This window comes from Epinephelus fuscoguttatus, linkage group LG4, assembly GCF_011397635.1.
Source record: "Epinephelus fuscoguttatus linkage group LG4, E.fuscoguttatus.final_Chr_v1".
In the NCBI taxonomy this organism is placed as follows: domain Eukaryota; kingdom Metazoa; phylum Chordata; class Actinopteri; order Perciformes; family Serranidae; genus Epinephelus; species Epinephelus fuscoguttatus.
This window is the reverse complement of record NC_064755.1, coordinates 3,841,265-3,867,801: the sequence shown is the minus strand read 5'-3', so window position 1 is coordinate 3,867,801 and position 26,537 is coordinate 3,841,265. Positions and strand designations below refer to the sequence as shown.

Genomic DNA, 26,537 nt, shown 5'->3' with positions numbered 1-26,537 from the left:
AAATGTCATCATTGAGACACAATTATTTTTTTTCAGAGCTACTACAACCTAGCCCTAACAAAGACAATCACTGTTTTTTCTAAAAAATATTTTTTTTCTTGAAAATCTACCCTCCCATAATTGAAGAATCACCCATATACCAAGCAATGTAAACACATCACCTGTGCTTATGGGCAAATGTAAGTCAGTCAACAAAAGGATTTAGAAAAATGATACTCACACCAAAAAAAGCATAAAAAACAAACTCTAACAGTACCTGTTGCTTTCTGCTTGCTGTCTGGACGTGTCACTGACAGCACTGACTTTCTGGCTGGAGTTTGGAGTTGAGGAGAAGGAGTCTCTGGGGCAAAATGAGATGTCAGGCTGAGGGGAAGAACTTCCACTACCAGCTGGCTGGATGTCTGGTGTCACCACCACTGCCTGGTGGGTGACCGAGAAAGACATGGACAAATTGAGTCACAGGGAGAACCAGCACATTAACAACATAGTCAGTAACTTCAGTTATTAGTTAAAGTGTGACAAACACCCTGTTTCTGCTCATTCTGCTTTCATGCTCTCCTGGGGCTGAATGCCACAGAGGCTGGCTGAACAACTTAACCAGATCAAACCCTGTACTGCCTCTGCTGCTGTCCACACTAGTCAATACTTTTGACAGAAACATTGGGACTTAATGTAGGCTAAATGTCAGAATACAAATTCTAAAACATGGATGCTTCAAACACATGTTCAACCTGGAAGCACAGAAGATCTTTACAATCAGCAGTCTCATGATTAGTGTTACCAATTCAGTATCTGATCAGATGTGTCCCCTTCTATTCCTGCATTGTTGTGTTGAATAATGACCAGAAAACATTATGATGTCACAGTGAAGTTGACTTTTGACCTTTTGGATATAAATTGTCATCACTTTATCATTTTATCCTATTAGACATTTCTGCCAGTTTGTCATAATTAACGCATAAATTCTTGAGTCATGTCCAAAAACACATTTGTATGGTCACAGTGACCTTGACCTTTGACCTTCGGACACCTTATTAGTTCTTATTAGTCAATTCTTGAGGTCAAGTGGACATTCATGCCAAATTTGAGGAAACTCCCTCAAGACCTTCTCAAGATATTGCGTTTAGGTGAATTAAACAGATGCAAGGTCACAGTGACCTTGACCTTTGACCATCAAATTGTAATCAGTTCATTCTTAAGTCCAAGTGGAGGTTTGTGCCAAATTTGAAGTAATTCTCTCAAGGTACTCGCGAGATATCACATGTACAAGAATGAGACAGAAAACGACACAGTGACCTTGACCTTTGACCTATGACTGTGCAGTGGCATAAAAATAAAACCTCTCTGATGTTTTCTTGTTACAGTCTTACTTGTTTAGATATGACCAGTAGCTTAAAGAAGCTTATGGTGGCAAGATTTAGGTCGATCTTACTGGGCAACTGAAATGCCCTCGAGGCCTTTTTGAGATATTGCACTCACAAGAATGAGATGCGTGTAAGCTCATTGCCAATCTCATGAGGTAAGTAACTTTGACCACTGAAATACTTGAGTCAAAGTGGACGTTTGTGCCAAAGTTGAGGAAATTCCATCCTTTGGCCACAGCTGTCACCGGTGCAGAGGGAAAAAAACACAGCTGAACTTTGAAAAGATGAATTTTAAGTTTTCTTTTAAGAATTCTAAGTGAGGTGCATATTTTAACTCTAAGGAGAGGCTGTTCCAGATTTGGAGCGTGCATGTTGACTAAATGCAGCATCACTAGGGCTGTAGTCAACCAAAGAAAATCTTGGTCGACTAAAGTCGCACATAATCTTCAACTAATCGATTAGTCGTGGGGGAAAAAAACCCTGCATGTTATTTTTACTTCTGTGGTGGTGTGTCTGTGTCACTCTGCAGTTACACCTCCAAAACACTAGTTGGCGGTGAAGGACTGTGTTAAGTGCTGTAAAGTTTAATTCAAATCAAACTTTATTTATATAGTTGATTCAAAACACACAAATATGGCTTAATAGTTTCAAACACAAGTACGCAAAATGGCTTCACTATAAATCGCAGAACTGACAGACAAACACTTGTCTTTATCTGGACACATTTCCCCCACAATACAACATGCTAACGTTATTAGCACAAGTCTATGGCATTTTACATTGTATAAATTAGCCTAGCGTCTAGCGATCTTTTCCTCTTCTCATATAAAACCAGGGACAACGGCAACATGTAACAAAGGTAATGGCACATAATTTGGCTTCACTACAACTCACAACATTTACCGACAAAACAACTGTCTTATACTAAACACGTTTTCCAAGCAAATGCAACATGCTAACGTTATTAGCGCCAGCCTATGGCCTTTTACATTGTATAAATTAGCCTAGCGACAAGTGGATATTTCCTCTGCTCATATGAAGCCAGGATAAATCACACACACGACTTAAAATGCTATTTTATTGGAGGTTTTACTGTCTTCACAATTTATTGTTTCTTATCTGTGAAATACAAGTAAATACAAGCTTCGTTTTCATTGAGGGAAATAGTGTCAGTATACAGAAACAGACAGGACGTCTGTGTCACCGCAACACTGAGCGTTAGGGTGGGTGAGTTCAACTTTCTGTCAACAACAGGGGTGTTTTGAAAATACCCCTATTTTCACAGGTAACTTAGCCTGTCCCTCGGCCGCAGGAAATAATGGATTAATCCTGGAAAGCTGCTGATATAGCACTTTTCTCCTTATGAAAATAACACGGCGATTATTCGACGAATGAGAATTTGTTTAGATGAGAACATAGCGACCAAATAATCGACTAGTCGACCAGGAGACCACAGCCCTAAGCATCACCATAGCCTCAGACTCTTTAGACTGAGGAACTACTAATGTGAGAGTGTTAGAAGAACACAGTGATCTGTTTGGAATGTAAACTATCATCAAGTCACTGATTTAAATGTGGAGCAAGGCTGTAAAGTGATGTGAAAATGACGAGAAGCACCTTGAAATCAATTCCATAAATTACAGGCAACAAGTGCAGAGACTTCAGTATGGGAGTGATATGTGCACTTAAACAGAAGGTCTCATGCATGTAATAAGGTCTGGATGAAATGTACTTGTAATCAATATATTCTCTTCCCCAAAACAGCCTGTTATGTCTCGCCAAATTAATTCATTCACCATAAATCACAGTTCCTATGTACCACGTCAATCCCTGTGGTTGGATTCAACCACTCACACATACATTGATATTGTAGTTGTGCTGTTCAATAGTATGTCCTTATATTTGAGCCTCTTTCCTTCAGTCAACTGACCTATTTTCAGTCTTATTTTTGTCCTGCCAGATAATTCGTATGAACATTTCATTGGCAAACAGCTATTCAGAAGTGAATTTAGGGTTTCAGCCACCTGGGGATTATCTTTATCTTGAGTATGCTTATCTACCTCAACCAGGACACAGACCCATCGCTCACCTGTGGAAATCCTCTCTGATGCTTGTTATAATTTAACCTTCAGTTGAGTTTAGACAATAAAGGGTCAATTCTTATTCCAGAAAAGGTTATCTCTTCAGCAAGAGGGAAAATCTCTAGGAGCTAACAAAGGTTAATGCTTGTGTCCAAATGTGTTAGGAAATGACAGAGCCTTCCTTCAAAATAAAACTACATGTTCATGAACCCTTTTTACAAATTTAAGTTTTTGGTAGGAACCAATGGGCTGACATAGTTGGTTTTGGTCTTTTTATTTGAAAATACAATTTCTTTCCCAACACCATCTGGCTGCCTTTTCATTATCCAATAAGTGTAACTTCTCTTTGTAACATTTTGTACAGTTACGGTTACAGTCTCTCTCTCCACCTCCTTACACTCGTATTCTGAGTGTAATTCATTTGCCAAAAAGAGACAAAACCCAAAATAGACAAACTTAAATATTAATTAATTAATTAATTTTTTTTTTTTTTTTCAAAATTTCTACAGATATTGTGACAATATTGTTATTGTGAACTCTTATGGCCATAATAATAATTGTGTAGTGAAAATCTGATACCATGAAAAAAATCTGTAACTATTAATACTGTAAAGATGAAAACGAATAATGGATAACCATACTTTTTGAGTTCTACAACCTGTCTATAAAATAAGTAATTGTGATTACCGTCACAAGTTGTTGTTTTGATTGGTTGCCAATCTCATGAGGGTAAGTCTTACCTAATATGAGCCTGACAGATGGCAGATGCCAGAGTGAGGTGATAGCAGCATGCCTGTGATAGTATGCCTGAGACCGGCATGTAGCAGACAACACAAAAAATCTTCTTGATGAAACCACAGTGGGCGCTAAAAGACAACCCTCATCCCTGAAGCATTTCTGTCGGTGTCTGTTCATTGAATGTACTAAAACCAACACTGAACTCCATGCATGGCTGTCAAAGCAAGAAAAGGGCCGAAAGGACCTGAGTGAGCTGGCCCAGCCACGCAGTCAGTGAGTTACACTGCAAGTAAGGCTGGGGGAAGTTAATTAAGCTCACCCAAGGCCAACATCCTTTTCATGTTGATTGCCATTTCTTTTATGTATGACCACAAAGACTCATGGCTGTGCCAGCTACTAACAGCTGGTACAGCAATAAGTCTTAGAGGTAAATAAATCCCCTAGACCTAAAACAAATCATTATACCAGTGCTACCTAGGTTCAACAATTAATTCCATCCTAATGCCTGTGTAACATGCCAACAAATGCCATCATTTCAATGGCTAATCTGGTTTAGGACAGACGGGTAAGGGCTGGGTCACAGTCTGCCATTGGCCACAAGCAGCCTGAGAGGAGAGAGGCCTACAAAGCAAAAGTCCCCTATATTGTGAACCATGACTGTTTGCACGTATACACAGGAAGAGGACAGAGCTTGACGAAATCTCATTTCTGTGAAAGGATGATATTATACATATATACATAAATTACAAAATGTAGTTTGGTTCAACCAGCCATCATGGATGACTACATGGATCACCATGAGTGAACAGCACGCAGAGACATTTAAGGCATTCACAGATCTCAGCTGGAAAAACAGCTTACACACCAATACAAAGATAATAATAATACAGTGATAAACAGAGCTAGATAGCATCATCATTTTACCATCATAATGGCACAAGACTGCAAATTATAAATAAGGTATAGTGTCTGTGGTGTTTTACCTTATGAGGTGAAGAGTTGCGTTGCCCTCCTACAGAAAGCCGAGGACTGGACGAGTCATCAGAAGATTCAGATGAATTAGACCACGCTGCTCCATTCTCCAGCTCTTCATGACGGCGGAGCATGTTCTGTGAGAGAACAGCACTGTTTAAAAGACTGGACTGATGAAGAGTTGGATTTGAAAAGAGACGTTTGATTAAGTAGAGCTCTGTGCCTAACACAGATGCATGAGACTGACAGCTTGAACACGTTTATTTCCCAAAAAATAAACTATTCCTTTATGGATCTTTCATGTCTGGTCATAGTGTCACATAATCATTTATCACAACTCAGCTGACACACAGAAAGGCCCAGGGGCAGTTGCATACCTTACCTGGTTGCATAGAGTAAAGTTTAAAGCCCAGCTCTCACCAATGATTCACAACAGGACAAAACCGTTCTAGAACATTGCAGAGAAAAGTTGCAGCCGTGTGAACTGGCTGGTCTGAGCTTGACTCAAACCAGCTGATGGTGTCACCTGTAACTCAGGTGTCACTCACTGTTTCTACGGCCAATCAGCTTGTAGTGAAGTCCACTGGTCAAGTCAAAATGACAGCAGACAGCATGTTTGCTTGCTGCGGCAGGTGTTGTGTCTCTGCCGATACTTCTGTTTCTGTCCTCACGGTGTGCTGAAGTCGGACTGGGTTGCAACTGCCTATGCCCGCACGCACGCACACCCGCACACCCGCCCGCCCGCCTGCCCGCACGCACGCGTGCACGCCTGCACGCACGCACGCACACATTGAGTATGGACTGTATGGGAGATATATTTAAACCCATATTTCCATTATGCTTTCCATCATTAAAAATCCAGGGGCCTCATCACAGAAACTTCCAAAGTCTGATATTGTAATCAAAATGTTTCCTAACTGCTGGGAAAAAAATCTTATCTTAGGATAGGAATTTAACTAACAGAGCCAACCTTACCTGGGGATTTCCCAAGTTAGGAATCCATAATGAGAATGGCATAGACGCTGTCCTAAATTCAAAATAATTGCCAAAAATGGCAGCTGCCCTGTGTTATGTCTGTATGCCAATGACAAAGAAGATGGGGAACAACATGAACACCTAAAAGGCTGAATTTGTATGATGATGCTTTAAAGTTCCCAGACCATGTATTAATGGGTATACTATATATCAACAGTCAGACAATTCATTCTGAATTTTATCAACGTGCTCAGTCTGGGTCTGGAGAGGCCTACAAGGTGGCTCTGTGCTCAGCCACTGGTCATACAGATCATAAATGCATTTTTTCTTGCTAAGGGTGACTTCCAGACTGAGGCTGTCTATAACGTCACAGCCTTGCATTTCACACAACCTCACAGAGGTCACCCGAGCTAGCCTTTGATGTTATGGATCGTCCATCTTGAGTAGCCTATCTGTCCATTCTAATCAAAGATACAAGGAGACTGTGTACATTCTGTACGTAGATACAGGCAAGAAATTAAGATTGCCAGTTGAAGAATCAAATTTAAGACAGCCTTTAGGAAAATATGGGCAGGGAGAAAACAATTTCCAAAGTGGGCCCCTCATCCAAATTGTTGTACTTGATTCAATATAAAAGTCAACCACAGACCTTTTCATGGGCCCTCATGTGTGGGAAGAAATCATTTTTCCTTTAAAATCTTTGAAACTGAAGTTTAGATGGGACAAGCATTTATTATATTTTTCTGTAATGAAGCCCCTGGAGACGACTTGAAAAACAAGAAAACTGTAGGCCTCACTTTCATTCTGCAGGCCATGAGGTTCAACAGACTGACAACTAGCAGGCAAACACTGGCCGACACCACACTGCAGATTCAGTGAGTCACAAAACAATCCAGCTGGCTGGTTCATACACTTTGCCCCTCTTGATTATTTTCACTGTGTATGACTCTGGGTTCTTCCACTTTACTGAGCAGTCACATGTCACACGCTGTCAGCAGCAATCCGTTGTTGATTGGGTTCAACTGGATCACAGCCACAGCTTTTGAGGATTCAGATTAAACAATCTGGCAAACTCAAATCATTAACAAGTCATTAATTAACAGAACAAGCAGTGTTCAACTCTGCTTTGTTCTCTTCTTTTCTACTGCAGCGGCCATATTTGTTGCAAACTGAGCATACTGCAAAACAACAAGCGACTGGAAACTGATATGTCAACAATGATCCTTGAGGTAAACAAAGCGTAGTGGACACACTTCCAAATATACATAGTAGCATCAAAATGCTAACTAAAATTGAAAACAGTGTTTAAAGCTTCTACATATTGCCATTAAATCCTAAAGGTTTTGGAGGAACGTTTGTGACCTAAACCAAACATTACAACATTATCAACATGGTGTGTACTTGTCATCAGTCATCATACTTATCATAGCATTATTATACAAAATCTCAGTGTGCTTCAAACTAAGTGTTTGTTGGACTGTCTAACACCATTTGAAACACAATCACATCCACGTTTTGCAGTGCTTGACTGAGCTGACATTGGTGTGAAAGAAGGTCGAGTTTGAAATGGAAGTGAAATGGAAGTGAGGAAAGTAAAACAAAGAGCTACAGTCAAGAGGGAGTGAGACCAAAACAAACTTGTGACAAAAAGTAAGAGAATTTTTTCTTTAGCCCTCAAGCTCTTTAGCAGAAATGTTTCCTGATGGTTTGTGTTATTGTTCACTGCTATATATGCTCTGTTCTTTCAACACTGGATTGTATGGTTAATGTGCTAACTGCCTAACTAGCATCAAGACAGTTTTCCGGTTTCTCTTTTTGAATGACAAATACAGACTACCACTGTAGTTGTAGGCTGTAGTCTTTGTGGTGTGTTCACATGAAACTTCTTGGCTGAGACACAGGTGACTTGAGGTGATGCAACAGTTAGCTTTCATTACAGCTAGTTCTCTGATGTTGGTTTGGTGTGTCTGGACCTTAAGACATGATCAGATGATACGTGGCTTGAGAGCCCTAGCTTTAAAAGGTACTTTTCCATCAAATTTACATAATTCACAGCTTCAAAGGCATTTGCACTCAGAATTACTTTATTAGATGTTCAAGGACTAAGGTGTAATTCCTGTTTTGACCGTTATTTGTATTACTTATAAAAACTTTGTACTCACCAAAATAACTTACAATCTGAGAACAAGACAACATCACTATAAGGAAGTTCAATGGGGCAACACGAAGCAGTCAGATAATCAGACAGGTTGTAAATAAACCACGAGTTTATCCAGATTGTCTAAAGCACGTGAGTCAGTAGTAGTAGTTTAGTCAGTAAGAATTTCCTGCACACAGAAAAGCTGTGCTTTCATATCATCAGCAATTACCACCAGGGTATGGCTGAAAGTATTGTCTAGGTTCTGTCAGGAGGCCCTATTTGCCCTATAGGCCTTTGGAGAGTGATATGTATGCAGATCTGTAGTTTGACCAAACACTACAGCAGCAGATTTCCAGTTCTTGCTTTCAAATGGGAACTGACAATCAGTGAAATCAGCTGGAGAGCTGTTTGGAAACCCTGCATATATACCTCATAGCTGTGTGAAGCCATAAACATAACAATGGAGACTACTGTTCTAAATTTCTAATATTCTATACCATCATTACTGTCACTAGTCAGTATACCAGTGGGGGTGCTACTCCACAATGACTTACTGCAGTGGGCTGTCGTGTTGGTGAGTTGTCATTACAGGAACAGCTCTGGCTAAGTGTGTCTCTGAAGATTTCCAGCAGCGGCCAGTGCTGCCGCCTGGTCAGACTCCGAGGCAGAGACTGCATGTCAGAGTAGCAGCAAGTCGAACAAAGGGCAGTGGAGAAACAGTGGAGCAGTTAGGGAGCTGGAGATGTTGGCTAAACTCAAATACTTGGTCTACAGCAGTGGTTCAAAACCACAAGGTCTCAACTCTGTCTTGTTCTTCGCAAGTATACTCCAGTTTCAGACATGTAATGAAGCCGAAAGATTCTTTGATGAGAAAGGTCTTGCTTCTTATTTTCACATGAATCAATTTTTAGTAAAATCTACAAAACTCTCCTAAAGGGCCACAGACAAACTAAATGCAATAGAGTCTGTGTAAAAACTAGAATTACTGCTTTGCAGTTGTATGCTCCTGCAAGCTTGTCAAGTTGCAGTAACAGTTTACATCCATGTCTGTGAAAACTTGGATGCTTCACACACATCTTCAACCTGGCAACAGTGAAGATCTATACAATCAGCAAAGTTTCAAGGTGGACACCCAAGAGTAGGGTCACCAATTCTGTATCTGACCAAATGCTCCCCTTCTGTTCCTGAGATATACCGTTGATTCATGGCCAGAGGAGTGTTTTTGCAGAACATTATGACCTTTGCCCTTTTAGATATAAAATGTCATCACTTCAGTATTTTATCCTATTAGACATTTGTGTGACATAATTACTGTATGAATTCCTGAATTTTGGCCAAAAACATGTATTTTATGACCTTGACATTTGACCAAATTCTAATCAGTTTATTTTGAGTCCAAGTGAATGTTTGTTCACAAGAATGAGATGAAGGCAAGGTCACAGTGACACTGACTGTTGACCACCAAATACTAGTCTGCTCATCCTTAACTTCAAGTGTATGTTTGTGCCAAATTTGGAGAAATTTTCTCAAGGCGTTCTGGAAATATCACATTCACAAAAATAAGATGGATGCAAGGTCACAGTGACTTTGACCGTTAACCATCAGAATCTTATAATTCATCCTTGAGTCCAACTGGACATTTGAGTCAAATCTGAGAAAAAAAAAAAATAAAATCCTCAAGGCATTCTTGAGATATTGCATTCATAAGAGTGAAACAGATAAGGTCACAGTGACCTTGATCTTTGACCACCAAAATCTAATCAGTTCATTGTTAAATCCAAGTGGACATCTGTAACAAATCCAAAGAAATGCTCCCTAGGCTATCTTGAGATATTGTGTTTACAAGAATGGCATGAACGTACAACAAAAATGACTATCACCAGTGAAGAGGCATAAAAAGGAGGTCCTCAGTTGTCTGCACCTCTCACATTTGACTTGCATTTAATTTTGGTTTTACAATAATCAAGTATGAGGGCAGTGAATATTGCACAAAACACCAGTAATCAGCAACTTAAAGCTAAATATTCCAGTATCACTCTTTTCAAAAACAGCCAAAGGTTTCTCTGGAGAGAACAAAGGTAAAAGAAAGGCAACTAGAGTACTGAGAGAACTCACATAGAAGGCTTGTTCACGCAAAGATGGCGTGTCAGGTGGACTCTGGTTGAAGATTGTTGAGATTCTCTTACTGACAGTTGGAGCTTTGTTGACAGTGCTTGCCACTGACCCCTGGTCATCTTTATCAAATGGACTGACAGATGGATAAAAGGAAGGGAGGAAGGGGGAGATGGAGACAAAAGACAAAATAATATATTTTGTTAATCAATATCAGTGCAACAGTGCAGTTCTAATGAAGCTTACTATAATTTTCAGTGTAAAGCATAGCTGGCAAAACTTACTTCCAGGTGACTTCGAGGCTTAGCTTAATAGTCCCAAGGTCATTAATATCCACAGCAACCGTCTGGGGTAGTGCAGCAAACAGGTCCTTAGTCTCACAGGAAACACTTCCTACAACCACGTGATTGGCTAAGCTCTTCAGCTCTGTTACCTAGGAGACCACAGAAATATGGTTTGATCACACTACCAAAGTCTTGCTGCCCTCAACAGTTCAAGTCATATCACCTTCAGGTTGAGACCTACACTCTGTGTAAGTACATCAACAGAAGCGGTAACACTATTGTCCCCACCTGTTCCTCATTTAAGGCTTCAGAGAAGTAAAAAAGTAAAAGACAGAACCGACTCGGTAGTACAAAATCCTGAATATGGGTGTATTCATCAATACCACAACAAGAGAAAACATGAAGCATACATAGGCTATTTCATTACTAAGAGCAGCATTCAGGATCAGAACTCTTACACTGACAAATCAGAACTTAGTATAAATTCAAATAAATCCAAAGTAAGTCAAACAGTTTGACATTGGGAGGGACTGACCTTCACAGAGAGGAACTCACTGATGAGCGGCACAAACACCATCTCCTCACTGTCCCACAGCTGTCTGGCATTGATCTCTATTCTGCCTCGGAGCTTCCACCGCTGCCGACCGTACTTCATAAAGATCTGAATGCGCGCGTGCACACACACACACACACACACACACACACACACACACACAGTGTCCTGTATATCAGTAGAGCTGTGTCTGTATACTTTCTAGGACTTTTTTCTACGGTCTGTATTGCTATTTACTATAGGCCTAGTGCATTCGCAATCCCTTTCCTCTAGTATGTTATGAGTGTATTGAATAATATTATCAGTATTTACAGACTGTTGTCTAATTAGAGAGAGAGACAAGACAGACAGACTAACCTCATACTGGTCACCAGCACACAATCTAGCAAATCCAGCCAGACCTGAAAGACAAATAGAAACAGATGTAGCCTATCAGCTTCTCACTGGGGCTACTGGGACTGGATTTATTTCTCTTGGTTGACTCTAACATTACCTGTGCTGATCAGTGACTTTAATACCGAGCATGTGTGTGGTTAATTTTTCACCCTAACCCCAGTAATAATTACACCCATAGTTACCTCTTGTTTTCCTGTGAACTTGCTGGTCCTGCTGTAATTTACATCCCAGCTAGAGTGGTGTTCTTGTATATATGTATACAATATATATATAGTTCTTTCAGTCAGTAAAGCTGCTTGGTTTTTTTTGTTTTTTTTTTATGAGCTCAGTATGAAATTAGACTTTTGTGTGAAAATTCATTCAAATGTTTTTGTTAATCTGATACATGAAAACAAGCTGACACCAACATATAGGCCTATTTGAAAATGAATTTGATGACAAAACTAGAATTACTAACTCGTGATTGTATGCCTCCGCGAACAGGTCAAGTTTCTCTTACAGTTTGCATCTATGTCTGTGAAAACATGGATTCTTCACACATTTGCCCCCAGACAGCATAGACAATCAGCACAGTTTCAAGGTGGACACCCAAGATTAGCGTCACCAATTCAATATCTGACCAAATGTCACCCCTTCTGTTCCTGAGTTATGACATTGCATAATGGCCAGAAAAGTGTTTTTGCAGAACATTATTATGTCACAGTAAAGCTGACCTTTGACCTTTTGCATATTAAATGTCATGACTTCAATCATCAATTTTTCCTAGTAGACATTTGTATAAAATGTTTGTCACAATTAGTACATGAATTCTTCGGTTATGGCCAAAAACATGTTGCCTTGACCTTTGACCACCAAATTCCCTCATGGTGTTTTTGAGATCTCACGTTCAGAAGAATGAAACAGACATGGTCACAGTGACCACTGACCACCAAAAACTCATCAGTTCATCGTTGAGTCCAAGTGAAAGTTTGTGCCAAATTTGAAGAAATTCCCTCAAGGCGTTCTTGAAATATCGTGTTCACAAGAATGGGACGGATGGACGACCACAGCTATCACCAGTGCGGAGGCATGAAAATTTCAAATAGCACAGACCCCATAAAAGCTTATGAAATGATCTGTTGTAAAGTCAATCTCAGGAAGGTACTGATGTTCCTTTCTGAACCCTGCTTTTTTTTTTAGGCTATGTTTTTTTATATCTTGGCGCCATCAAAATTCCCGCCTGAGCTCTTAACAATTCCTGTTTGCAGTGTATCGATAAATGCACTCACAGCTATGACTGGATTACTTTGATACTGAAGAACAACTTAAAATATGAGGATTTTTATGCATTTCTAGGAGGATTTATGGATGATTTCCATATTATGTTCCTGGGAAGTGGAAGTCGCACAGAATGATATCAATGCCTGTGGATATTCTCATTTATCCAGGTCATACTTATCTCAAGGCAACTGAATCGAATGCAACTGGACTTAGTTTTGTCTTAGAAGACGTTTCACCTCTTATCCAAGACGCTTCATCAGTTCATGCTTGTCTGACTAGGCTGTCCTCCAGGATGGGACGAGGAGTGAAAACGGACAGGTGAACTAGCCATTGAAGATTCATTCTTACCTTTCATCTTAATGTGGAACTCCCCCAGCTGGTTCTCCAACTCACTCTCCAACACACACATGTTCTACATAAAGGATCAGAGTGACTTTCATTTATTAATGTATACCAAACAGGAAGGAAATACAGAACTGTACTTTATTAGTGACACCTATTAGTTGGATTAGGACATCTTTATTATCCCCAAGAAACAACTTGTTGTCCAGTTCAGCTGTGTTGTTACATCTGCTACTCTTTAATATACTGTCCTACCACTTATGCATGGATTGGCCTTATTCTCCCACAATACATACAGCATTTTTCTTCCATCTATCTTAATCCACTGTCACTCTATCTTCCCCCTCCTCCATCTTCTTCATCTTACCTCTGTGTACTCTTTGTATCCTTTATTGGCTTCTGCTAAACTCTCCTTGGCCTCCTTACTGCCTGGAGAGGCAGTGTAAGCCTTCACCATCTTGTTGGCTCCGTCCCTGAGTCTCCTCTGCAGGCAGTAGGCTTCATATAGCTCCTCAATCTGGGAAAAGGGTACACATTTCATCTGCTTGTCCGAAGAACAGCCTCATGGCAGGTGGACAGTTTAAAATGTATGTCAGTACTACACTGGTGCTGGACAGGTTTGTTTGGTTTATACACTTATTTGTCAGGGACAATGTACAAAAGACATTAATTTCACACAAGGTGAAGAGATGTATTGTACCAGCTACTAGCAATCTGCAGTCTCTATAAACACTTTGTTTCAACACTCAAAACACAATAAATACGAAATTCAATCACAGATCAAAGCATACATTAAAATTTCAATCATTACACCCAACACTATGCAATACAAAGCACATAAATAATAAACCGCTCAGCCACTTAATGGTTTTGCTTGCTGGTACCAGTGTGGAATACAATAGCTGAAGGTATAAATAATTGTTTATAGCAAACTAAACCATGGGGTATGCATATTTGATGGAGGTACTATTTGTGCTCTCCTGTTTTCTAGTCCTCAGTCTGGTTGCTCCAGAGGATCTATACAATCAGCAAAATATTAAGGTGGACACCCAAGATTAGTGTCACCAATTCAGTATCTGACCAAATGTCTCCCCTTCTGTTCCTGAAATATGGCGTAATGGCCAGAAAGGTGTTTTTGCAAAACATTATGATGTCACAGTGAAGGACCCTTGTCCTTTTGGATACAAAATGTCAATAGTACTTCATTTTATCCTATTAGACATTTGTGTGATGTTTTGTCATAATTGGCGTATGAGTTCATGAGTTTTGGCCAAAAACATGTTTTGGGAGATCAAAGTGATCTTGACCTTTAGCCACTAAAATCTGATTAGTTCATCTTCGAGTCAAAGTGAATATTTGCCACATTTGAAGAAATTTCTTCAAAGCGTTCTTGAGATATAAAGTTCACAAGAATGAGACAGACAAGTTCACAGTGACCTTTGACTATGACCACCAAAAACTAATCAGTTCATTGTTGAGTCCAAGTGGATGTTTTTTCACCAAATATGAGGAAATTCCCTCAAGACATTCTGACATATCATTTTCATGAGAATAGGACGGACGGATGGATGTACAGATGGACATCCGGAAAACATGAGGCCTCCGACTGTGGCTGTTAATGTTGAGGAGGCATATAAATGGTGATTGTCAGACCTCTGCTATTACTGACATATACAGTATGATTTCTTGTTTATTCAAGGATCCCAACTAGAAACACATGACAATGCCTCTAGTCCTCCTGGGGTCCTACACATTAAAATACAGTACAAACATGAGTTAAGAATACAGGCGAATTAAGTCTATCGTCTAAAGCAGTGTTAGTAAACGAATTAATATCAGATAATGATACTGATTTACTCAGTCTCACTGAAACCTGGCTGTGTCAACATGAATATGCCAGTCTAAATGAATACACTCCCCCCAGTCATAAAAATACCCACATTCCTCGAGGCAGCGGCCGAGGAGGGGGAGTTGCAGCCATTTTTAACTGTAGTCTATTAATAAACCCTAAACCTAAACTAGATTATAATTCCTTTTAAAGCCTCGTTTTTTTTAAAGTCTTTTACATCCGACCTGGAAAACCTCGCAGCCACTTTTATTTGTTATAGTGTACCGTGCTCCTGGCCCATATTCTGAATTTGTATCTGAATTCTCAGAGTTTTTATCCAGTCTAGTTCTTAAATCAGATAAAGTTATTATTGTAGGCGATTTTAACATTCATGTCGACGTTGATAATGACTCCCTGGCTACCGCGTTTATCTCATTATTAGACTCCATTGGCTTCAGTCAGGGTGTACATGAACCCACTCACTGTTTTAATCATACCCTCGATCTAGTTCTGATGTATGGAATTGAAATTGATAACCTAAAAGTCTTTCCACAGAATCCCTCGCTATCAGATCATTATTTAATAACTTTTGGTTTCTCTCTACTCGATTACACGCCACTCAGCAACAGTTACTATACTAGATGTTTATCAGATAGTGCTGTCGCAAAATACAAGGAAATAATTCCATCGATGTTAAATTTAATACCATGTCCTTCTGTAACAGAGGTTTCCCGTACCGACATTAAACTCTCCCAAATTGAGCATCTTGTTGATAGCACTGCAGGCTCGCTGCGAACAACACTCAACTCTGTAGCTCCTCTTAAAAAGAAGTTTACAAAACAAAGAAAGTTTGCTCCTTGGTATAACTCTCAAACCTGAAAATTAAAACAAATATCGTGAAAATTTGAAAGCGGTTGGCAATTAACCAAACTGGAAGAATCTCGTTTAATCTGGACAGACAGTCTCAAAACATATAAGAGGGGCCTCCGCAATGCCAGAGCAAACTATTACTCAGCATTAATAGAAGAAAATAAGAACAACCCCAGGTTTCTTTTCAGCACTGTAGCCAGGCTGGCAAAGCATCACAGCTCTATTGAGCCTTGTATTCCTTTAGCCCTTAGCAGCAATGATTTTATGAGCTTTTTTAATGACAAACAGAACCAATCTGCCCTCAAACACAGCTGTAAGACCTAATATATATTTAGATTGCTTCTCCCCAATTTCTCTTCAAGAATTGACTGCAGTGATTTCTTCATCTAAATCATCAACGTGTCTCTTAGACCCCATCCCAACTAGGCTACTTAAGGAGGTCTTACCTTTAGTTAACACTCACATATTAGACATGATCAATATATCTTTATTAAGAGGCTATGTACCACAGTCTTTTAAGGTAGCTGTAATTAAACCTCTTCTAAAAAAGCCCACCCTGGATCGAGAGGTGTTAGCCAACTGTAGACTGATTTCTAATCTTCCCTTTCTTTCAAAGATCCCTGAGAAAGTAGTCGCAGACCAGCTGTATGACTTTCTCCATGATAATAATTTATTTAAGGAATTTCAGTCAGGATTTAGAGTGCATCATAGCACTGAGACAGCACTAGTTAAAATTACAAATGACCTTCTGATTGCTTCAGGCAAAGGACTCGTCTCTGTACTTGTTTTATTAGATCTTAGTGCAGCGTTTGACACTGTTGACCATCAAATTTTGCTACAGAGACTGGAACATTTAATTGGCCTAAAAGGTTCTGCACTAAGCTGGTTTAAATCTTATTTATCTGATCATTTTCAGTTCATTCATGTTCATGATGAATCATCTCTACGTACTAAAGTTTGTTTTGGAGTTCCAAAAGGTTCTGTGCTCGGACCAATTCTGTTCACTTTATATATACTTCCCTTAGGTAACATCATTAGAAATGACTCTGTAAATTTCCATTGTTATGCGGATGATACACAGTTGTATTTATCAATAAAGCCAGAAGAAACTGATCAATTAACTAAACTTCAAAAATGCCTTAAAGACATAAAAACCTGGATGAGCTCCAATTTTCTTATGTTAAATTCAGACAAAACTGAAGTTATTGTTCTTGGCCCCAAACAACTCAGAGACTCTTTATCTGATGACATAGTTTCTCTAGATGGCATTGCTCTGGCCTCTAGCACTACCGTAAGAAACCTCAGAGTAATATTTGATCAACATCTGTCTTTTAATTCTCATTTAAAACAAACCTCACAAACTGCGTTTTTTCATCTGAGTAATATTGCGAAAATTAGGCCTATCCTGACCCGAAAAGATGCAGAAAAACTGGTCCACACTTTTGTTACCTCAAGGCTGGATTACTGTAACTCTCTACTATCAGGTAGTTCTAGTAAGTCCTTAAAAACTCTCCAGCTAATTCAGAATGCAGCAGCACATGTACTGACAGGAACTAAGAAAGGAGATCATATTTCTCCTGTTTTAGCTTCTCTGCACTGGCTCCCTGTAAAATCCAGAATTGAATTTAAAATCCTACTGTTAACTTATAAAGCTCTAAATGATCAGGCTCCATCATATCTTACAGAGCTCATAGTGCCCTATTATCCCACCAGAACACTGTGCTCTGAGAACGCAGGGTTACTCGTGGTCCCTAGAGTCTCCAAAAGTAGATCAGGAGCCAAAGCCTTCAGCTATCAGGCTCCTCTCCTGTGGAATCATCTTCCTGTTACGGTCCGGGAGGCAGACACCGTCTCCACATTTAAGACTAGACTTAAGACTTTCCTCTTTGATAAAGCTTATAGTTAGGGCTGGCTCAGGCTTGCCCTGTACCAGCCCCTAGTTAGGCTGGCATAGGCCTAGTCTGCCGGAGGACTTTTTACAATACACGTCCCATAATACATGAGCATCTTCTCTCCCTCTCTCTCTCTCCTTTGCTAACACTCTTGTCCTGTTACTGCATCTCGCTAACTTAGCTTCTTCTCCAGAGCCTTTGTGCTCCACTGACTCGCAGGTTAATTCATATCGCAGTGGTGCCTGTATGGTGTGACGTGTGTGGTTGTGCTGCTGCCGTGGTCCTGCCTGATGCCTCCTGCTGCTGATGTTATCATTAGTCATACTTCTACTATTATTATACACATATGATTAGTGTCATCATATATTAATATATACCTAAAACATATTGTACCACAATAGCCATAATTATTATAATAATATTATTACTTAAATTAATGTTGTTGTAAGCTACTGTCTGTCCAGCATTTCTCTCGGTCTCTCTTTATGTATCATTTTGTATACGGATTACTGTTAATTTATCATGTTGATCTGTTCTGTGCGTCATCTATTGCACATCTGTCCATCCTGGAAGAGGGATCCCTCGTCAGTTGCTCTTCCTGAGGTTTCTACCATTTTTCCCCCGTTAAAGGGTTTTTTTTGGGGGGGAGTTTTTCCTTACCCACTGTGAGGATCTAAAGGACAGAGGGATGTCGTATGCTGTAAAACCCTGTGAGGCAAATTGTTATTTGTGATATTGGGCTTTATAAATAAAATTGAATTGAATTGAATTGAAATGAATAGGCAACCTGTGGCTCCGGACCCACATGAAGCTCTTTCACCCCTCTCCAGTGGCTCCCTGTGGTTTCAGCAAAAAATTATATAAAAATTAATAATGGCTATATCTGGATATGTATCATTATTGGGATATAAAATGAACTATATCGTGATATGAGATTTTGGTCATATTGCCCAGCCCTACCTATAAGTAATGTTAATGGGTGAATTTGGACTTACTGTTGCCTTCATTATAAGGCTCAAATATGTTTTGCGGCTACAGGCGGATTATTTGGCCAAAAATAGCTCTTTTGACAGTGAAGGTTGCTGAGCTCTGGACTAAACCATAATTCAACATAGCAGCAGAAAGATACATTTATAAAAAGGATATAAAATTAAGAACAAAAGTACATTAAAACAGCACTAGATGCTTATCTTGTTATCTGGCAAGATATTTCTTTAGAAGCTTTTGAAAGGTGATTTTGACATTGACAGTAGATATAATATCAATACGCAGAGAATTCCACAGTGCTATTGACCTGTATATAATGGCAGATTTACAAAAATTCATCTTGGTGCCAGAGTGTTATGTGACCAGAGGCTACACCTCTTGTGCTGTAACCATGTCCAGAGGCCATGTGTATCTGATGAGTCAAACTAGTACTGTTAAGTAGTACTTCGTTTTATCTGTATAACAAAAAGATCCTCAGCAACACTGGCTAAATCTAAATATGACCACTAAGTTGTACTATAGTCAGCAAGTCTTGACAGAAAAAGCAGCATCTACAGCAGAATGCTCTTTACTCCAGGAATGATGTGGTGTCAATAACATTTTTCTGCATTAACCACTGTCTGCGCACAAAGTAACCAATGACAGATATACAAAGAGTAATCTCACAACAAAATGACATGTCAGGAGACATTAAAAGGCAATGTGAGGACAAAATCTGCATCTAAATCTAAATGTGAGCAATCAGTCCAACAGAGGTAAATCACAAACATATTCCTGTGACATTTCCAAAACGCTTTGGACAGGTTTTTTTTCCCGAAAACGTTTAGTGATGTTGAAAGGCATCGTTCGTTCTTACCTTGCTGAGGTGAAACTCCAGTCGTCTTATGTACCTCTCAGTCACCTTCACTTGCTGTCAGAGAAAATCAAAGAGTCCCATTTATTCCTTTTAGTCAAACTGGACTACTTTCACAATATGTCAATCCAGGTCTGTCTAAAGGTTTGCTACAAATAACGGTTTGTGGTACGATATACACTGAGGTGGCCCCTGTCACCTGTGATGTAGGGAGTCATCTCACAAATCGCCATAGCACACACAACACAACTCAAAAATACTGCATTCTAGTTCCTGTTTTATGATTGCTGTTAAGATACAGTCAACACTTCCTACATATGTTTCAAATTAAAAGCCTAGCAGGAGAGGTGGGAATTATGCCCTTCGAGCAGCTGGAAGGTTTTTTATATGCAACATCTGTACAGGAAGTGTTTGAATTTACTTCTGTGGGTTTTTTAAGGCTGTTAAAGTGACTGAAACTAATTAGTATAGAGAAGACAAAGTGAGAGCAGCAGAGTGGTAACTATGACATGACTGTTGTGCTGATAGAATGTGAAATGTGTGTGCTGTGAAAATGCACATTATACTAAATTATCAAAACAACAGGTAAACATGGAGACAATTTGAATTAAGTAAGTATGAAAGTATTCACAGTAGCTCACCTTGTCCAGTTCATAGAGGAAACCCTGAAGAGGCAGAAAACATTAAGTCATCAGTATCACTCATTTTTAATGAAGTGGTTTACTTTTTATGCTAACAGGTACATTGCTTTGTCAGAACATTTTAATTTTTCAAACCAAAATTTAACTTCAAGGTGTCAACAATGCTTAATACCACAGACTGAAACAGTGTGACAAAAGAGGAAACACTACTGACCAGCCAATTCCCGAGCTTGTACATTTTGATATTTTTCAACTTAACAAAAAGGGACCTTTTTGAAACCTCTGTGTGCAGGTGCGTTCAAGGACACACTGAGCCCAAAGAAAAACCAAGAAAGTCAAGAAATAGAACTACTTGTATCCACATTAGACATAAGAAGATAGTAACAGGGTTAGACTTGAACAGGTGAAAAGAACTAGGCTGAGCCAAACCGTACAACCACAGAACGTACCAGTCTGGAGTTCCTCTTTGTTTCTTTCATCTGTCTGCTGAGGCTGTCCAAGTCCATCTGATGAACCTGCAGGTAAGACCTGAGAGAACAGAGACACACAGACACAGACACAGACACACACACACACACACACACACACACAGGAGTGATTAAAGGGTAAGTGGCTAAACATACCCTCTGTAGTGTGTAACCATGCAGATATTTTTGCTTCTATGTGCTGAAGTTTTGACAAACTTTGTCCTCTGCAGTAACTGAGCATCTCTCACTGCCAGCTCTCCCACTGTGCTGCTCTCCAACATTTATTTCGTCTTAAGGAAAATTAATTAGAGCTGAGTGTTCTGGGTGTTTCCACCCTTCAGCTGATCTCAAAGAGCAATAGGCTGACATTTAGAAAATAAATTAAACAAACAGGACATACCGTGTTGAGCTTTAGAGGTGTTAGTACTGTAAGTGGATTTTTGTACCTTTGGACAGGGCCTGACTGTTTCCACTCTTTCTGGTAAGCTAAAATGACAGTCTACCGGCTGTTGCTTCATATTTGACAAAGATAAGAGTGGTCCCAGACCTCTTATCTAAGCCTCTGCAAGAAGGCTAATAAGACTATTTCTCAAATCGTCCAAATATTCCTGTAAGTGTAAAGTGAAAGCCTATTGGTTATAGAGAGAAAGACAGTTTGGTTTGAGATGGTGGGCAGAAAGCCTGAACTAGAATTACCATCCTGTGGTGGTATGCCTCTGTGCGCCAGTCAAATTCCTCTTACAATTTACATCCATGTCTGGATGCTTCACACTCATTTTCCCCCAGCAGCACAGAAGATCTATACAATCAGCACAGTTTCAGGGTTGACAATTACGGCTCTAGTTTCGCAGACTGGGCGAGGCGGGGCCGCAGCGCACCTGCTACTCTTTCACACCTCCGTCCCTCCTACCTGCGCAAGTCGGAAAGAGGGAGGAGAGAAGGCGTGGAGTGGGTTTTACACACATCACACCAATCAAATGAGCCCCTCTCCTCGCCCTTAAATGCGCCGCGCGAAGGCGTAATGAGAGTTTACTCAATTCGCCATGGCAGAAGAGAGCAGCAGCGTCATACGGCCAAACTTCTCCCAGGAGGAAACTGATGTTTTGGTCCGGGAGGTCCAAGCTCGCAGTGTCCGAATATACGGAACTGCGAGTAGACCTCCACAGGCTGATGATGCAAACGTAGCCTGGGAGGAGGTCACCACAATTGTAAATCAATGTTGCGTTTCTCTCGTGTGCGCGCACTCTCTTTTTGGGGTATTTATTGCATCGTTAATGTGCCTGATATTCTGGAAACCTGCCTGTGAGGTTTTGGTGACGTGTGCGCACTGTCCACCGGTCAGCCAAACTTCGGCTTACACCGGCTGCGCTCCGCCTGCGCTGACAGTAGACCTGGTTTCAGCTGGCGAGCTTTTAGCGCACCTTCGGTGAAGCCTTTTGGCACAAAACTGTCACTGCGCCAAGCTGGATCTGTCGACACCTCCCCCTGCTGCGCCGCCACACCCATCTCAGCGCACCTGGGTCTGCCAAACTACCAAACTAAGCGCGCCTCGGGTTGCGCTGCTCGAAACTAGCTCTGCGCGGGGTTCGCCACCCTGCGCTGCGCCGGGAAACTAGAGCCCTTAGTGTCACCAAGTAAGTGTCTGACCAAATGTCTCCCCTTCTGTCACTAAGATACTATGTCATTAAATAATATCCAGAAAAGTATTTTGTTCAGAACATTATGATGTCACAGTGAAGTTGACTTTTGACCTTTTGGATATAAAAATTTAATCTCTTCATTATTCAATCCTATTAGACATTTGTGTGAAGTTTTGTCAGTAGCATATGAATTCTTGAGTTATGGCCAAAAAAAGTTTGTGTGGGGTCACACTGACCTTGACCTTTGACCACAAAATTCCAATCATTTTTTTCTTCAATCCAAGTGAACGTCTGTGTCAAATTTATAGAAATTCCCTTAAGGTGTTCTTGAGATATCATGTTCATGAGAATGAGACAGATGAAAGGTTACAGTGATCTTAACCTTCGACCTTAAGTCAAAGTGAACATTTGTGCCAAATGTGAAGAAATTCCCTTGAGGTGGCTACAGGGCTACTGCTCTCACTAAGTCAAGTCAGGCAGATTTATCATCAAACCATGAAAGGTCCTTTCTCCTGAACCATACTGCATGTAGGAGTACAGTGCACAGGACTTAAAGAGTTCAAAAGTATCAGTCAGTGAGTAGGAGTCACTAGTACAGCGTCAAGGACATGATCCCTCAAAATAAAAGTTTGCAGCTGCTATTAGTATGTATTAGTGCACTCACTGAAGGCCTTTCTTCAGCGCCTCGTAGACCTGATCCAGTCGCTCTGGTTGAGGAACCTTAGGTGGAGGGTTGGACTTGGTAGACATCGTGAACATCCTGCTGGCTCTGCTGGGCTTCCTGTTGAGACCTGGAGTGCTGAACACTGAGAGGCTCCTGCAACATCAGGTCAACATCATCCTCAGACATCCTCACCTGACACCCCCTAATCAGCTTGATCAAACTAACAGCATCATCATATCACATAAGACTGACATTTTCATACGCACAGACATTCTCTGACTGACTGACTGACTGTCTGTCTGTCTGTCTGTCTGTCTGTCTGTCTCCCCTGTGCAAATGTTTCATGTTATTATAATAATTGTTTTTTCTGTTCATCACCATCACTATCACTACATACCAAATTTAAAAAAATCTTCATGTATTTCACAAGATAAGCCGGTTATTGTGGTGACTCCACATAACCAACTCCTAAGTCTTACTTTCATTAACAAAAAAGGCACTGTGGTGTAACAACAGTGCACAAAAGTAGCTCCCTTGCTTGCCCTTGGTGAAATCTAATACTTCTAATATGACCAAATCCCCAATACTGTTGAGGCAGTAGAAGAGTTCAAACATTTAGGAACCTGTTTTAATCCCACTTTAAGTTTTTCAGCCAACACAGAATACATTTAAAAAAAAAAACAAAAAAAAAAACAATGCTGCATTTGTATCTAATCAGGAAATTGGATTCACATGATGTGAGCAAGAACAATTTTAACAGTTTTGTTTACAGAAGTCTTACTGAAAGTGTTTAAACTTTTAACATGTGTACATGGTATGGGAACCCCAGGCTTTAGGTTTCAGAGCAGCTGATCAGAGTCAGTTCAATCAACTCTGAGTATGTTCAAACTGAGTTAAGGTTGTGTACGGTGAATGAAAAAAGCCATCAAAAATGAAGCTCAGATACAATAATTTACCATGGCAACATGTCAATGAAAGGAAAGAATGTAACATGAATGTTTTTTTTAAAGGTAACAGTGTCACCTATAAAAAAAAAAAACATCTCACAAAAATAAGGACATTCTGAGCTGGGGTGACTCAATTGCTGAACCTATCGGCTATGATCTGAAGACAATAAAGCATACATAAACAGATATCTGTGTATAGAGGTTAGAAGTGATTTGATGCTGTGATATTTTAATGTGAGGGCAACAATCACTGTTTAAAGAACTGACTGACAGCGCATAAAAGCAGTAATTTTAGATAGTCCTGAGTAACAAACTGATATCCAACCAGGATTTAGATTCTGACAGTAAACGTCTGCTAATTAATGTGCTTTGATATGGACTGAATCAGTGAGGAAATGAAAGAGAAACACTTTCGGAAACATTGTCATTATTTAAAGATGTTAATTTAAAGATGCGCGCACACACACACACACACACACACACAGGGTGTCATCTCAAGTGTGTGCACCTGTAGGGTTTGTCGTAGGTGTTGACTCCAGTAAAGCTCTGGCTCCTAGTAATGGATCTGGATGCGAGGCGTCTGGCTGGGCGAACAGATAGTGACATGGTGGAGAGAGTTCGGGATGGACTCCCTGTACAGAGCAGAAGAGAAGAACCATCAACAGACTGCTGACACCACTGTATGAGAGACTGATCAGCCAGCTTCTGTCTTTTGTGGATATCCAATATGCTGATACATAACAACTCATTTGACTGATAACTGATACCAATATTGATATATCTACTTTTTTTCCCTGCCTAATGAGTGATCATTAAGTCTCTTCTGTACTGGAATTAACATCATATTATGCATGCATGCTGTTATCCTGATGGCCCACCTGCAGATGGAGACATGAAACAGAATGTTTTTTAATGAATGTAATATTTATTTTTTGTGCAAATTTGCACAAAGAATGAATATTACATTCATTAACATTTACTGTCAAAATCTGCCAACATGTGTTTTCTTGGCAGATTTTGACAGTTCATTTTAAAGCCAAATATCAGCCACTAGCAAAGACATTTAATATCACCCATAGAGCACAACAGGGGCGTAGTTTCAGAAAAAGCTAAAGGAATGGCAATATGACATGACGTCACAGAGCTACTGATGATGAAGTTTCAAAAATATGAACTTATATAAAACTTCACTTTGGTCTTTGACCTGTCAGAAGTACATACTATGCTACTGAAAACTGTTTCAAAGGACATGAAGCTGTTTCTCACATTCCTAATACCTCATGTCTGCATGTAATGCACGACTTGGTGAGAGCAGTGAAAACATCGGACCTATTTCAGCACCACGGACAGCGAGCGGACGTTTAATTATCATTAGTCATGTGTTTAACTTCACAGAAAATAAAGAAAATAAATTAATTACAAGCTCATTTCTAGAAGATAACCAAGGGGTCCGGTGTATGAAACACAGTAAAACAAAGGCCAACTTGGTACAATACTGTATAGGCAAATTTATTGGAGTGTCTCCAGAGACCAAAAATACAAGCTTAACATGCCGACATGAAGAAAAAAACCCACATACAATCAGACAGGCTTCAAGACATCATTTAGACAGGCTGTCTACAGCAGCAGAGCAAAATGCTTTTACAACACACAGATAACTCACATAACTCAAAACTCGCGGAGGAGCGAAGTGGCGAACAATTTGATTCAGTAACACTCGTATTCACTGATGAGCATATTATTGACCTATTTAAGTGCAATACAATGAATACAACCAGCCAGTGTGCCTCGGACTATCTAACATATCACATCTGATCACTTAAACAGTGCACTGTTTCACAGACACATCTTTTAATACATCCATGACACAAGTAAGATGACTACAGAACCTCTCTCTTTTTTTTTCTCCCGATTCCAAGGTATGGCAGCTGCCATACCTCGCCATACCTAAATGATGCCTATGGAGCACAATGATAATGCAAATAGAAAACTGACTGAAATGGAAACGAACAGCAAACCAAACTGGACCAGGACAGACATTTTGCTGCTAGTAGGAGAAAAAAAAACTGAATATATTACAGCACAAATGACTGACAGAAACCACTAACTGTCTTGTGTTCTGATAGTCAGCATCTTACTCCCTGACTCATTTCCTGCTGGAAACACTGCTGAATATCATTAAGTGTCAGGTGAGTAATCTTTAATAATGGTATGATGGCACAGTAAACACCATAAAAATGATCCTATCCATGTCATTATGCTGCCACCTATTCAATATACCAGCTATCAGCTAAACCCAAATCCTTGTTCCGAGTACAGGCCTCTGGTTTGTTTACAGCCTGTTAGGTCATCTGACTGCTTGTCAGATCCAAACTCAAAGCTCATCTCTTTTCCTTAACTTTCAATTAATTGCTTATTCTTCATTGTCTGTCTGTTGGGTGAGTCTTAATGTATCATTTAAGCATTGTAGGTATAGTCCCTGTGTGTCTTGCAGACAACAATTCTGTAAACTTTCTAAAAGCCTCTGTGTC

At 40.0% G+C, this 26,537-nt stretch overlaps 1 protein-coding gene across 2 annotated transcripts in view; it reads right to left on the bottom strand.

The window, feature by feature from the left end:
• The window catches only part of ripor1 (RHO family interacting cell polarization regulator 1), a 108,090-nt gene that overhangs the window by 19,468 nt on the left and 62,085 nt on the right, over nucleotides 1–26,537 (bottom strand). For both annotated transcript variants that reach the window (XM_049574407.1, XM_049574406.1), the window contains exons 2-14: nucleotides 24,515–24,638; nucleotides 23,060–23,212; nucleotides 20,738–20,816; nucleotides 20,289–20,312; nucleotides 19,651–19,704; nucleotides 13,585–13,734; nucleotides 13,224–13,287; nucleotides 11,577–11,620; nucleotides 11,202–11,327; nucleotides 10,667–10,815; nucleotides 10,386–10,518; nucleotides 5,167–5,292; nucleotides 257–420 (exon numbers count right to left, since the gene is read on the bottom strand). In XM_049574407.1, the coding sequence (XP_049430364.1) occupies nucleotides 257–420; nucleotides 5,167–5,292; nucleotides 10,386–10,518; nucleotides 10,667–10,815; nucleotides 11,202–11,327; nucleotides 11,577–11,620; nucleotides 13,224–13,287; nucleotides 13,585–13,734; nucleotides 19,651–19,704; nucleotides 20,289–20,312; nucleotides 20,738–20,816; nucleotides 23,060–23,212; nucleotides 24,515–24,612 (1,364 nt within the window). In that variant the 5' untranslated portion in view covers nucleotides 24,613–24,638. The remainder of the gene's footprint in view (nucleotides 1–256; nucleotides 421–5,166; nucleotides 5,293–10,385; nucleotides 10,519–10,666; nucleotides 10,816–11,201; nucleotides 11,328–11,576; nucleotides 11,621–13,223; nucleotides 13,288–13,584; nucleotides 13,735–19,650; nucleotides 19,705–20,288; nucleotides 20,313–20,737; nucleotides 20,817–23,059; nucleotides 23,213–24,514; nucleotides 24,639–26,537) is intronic.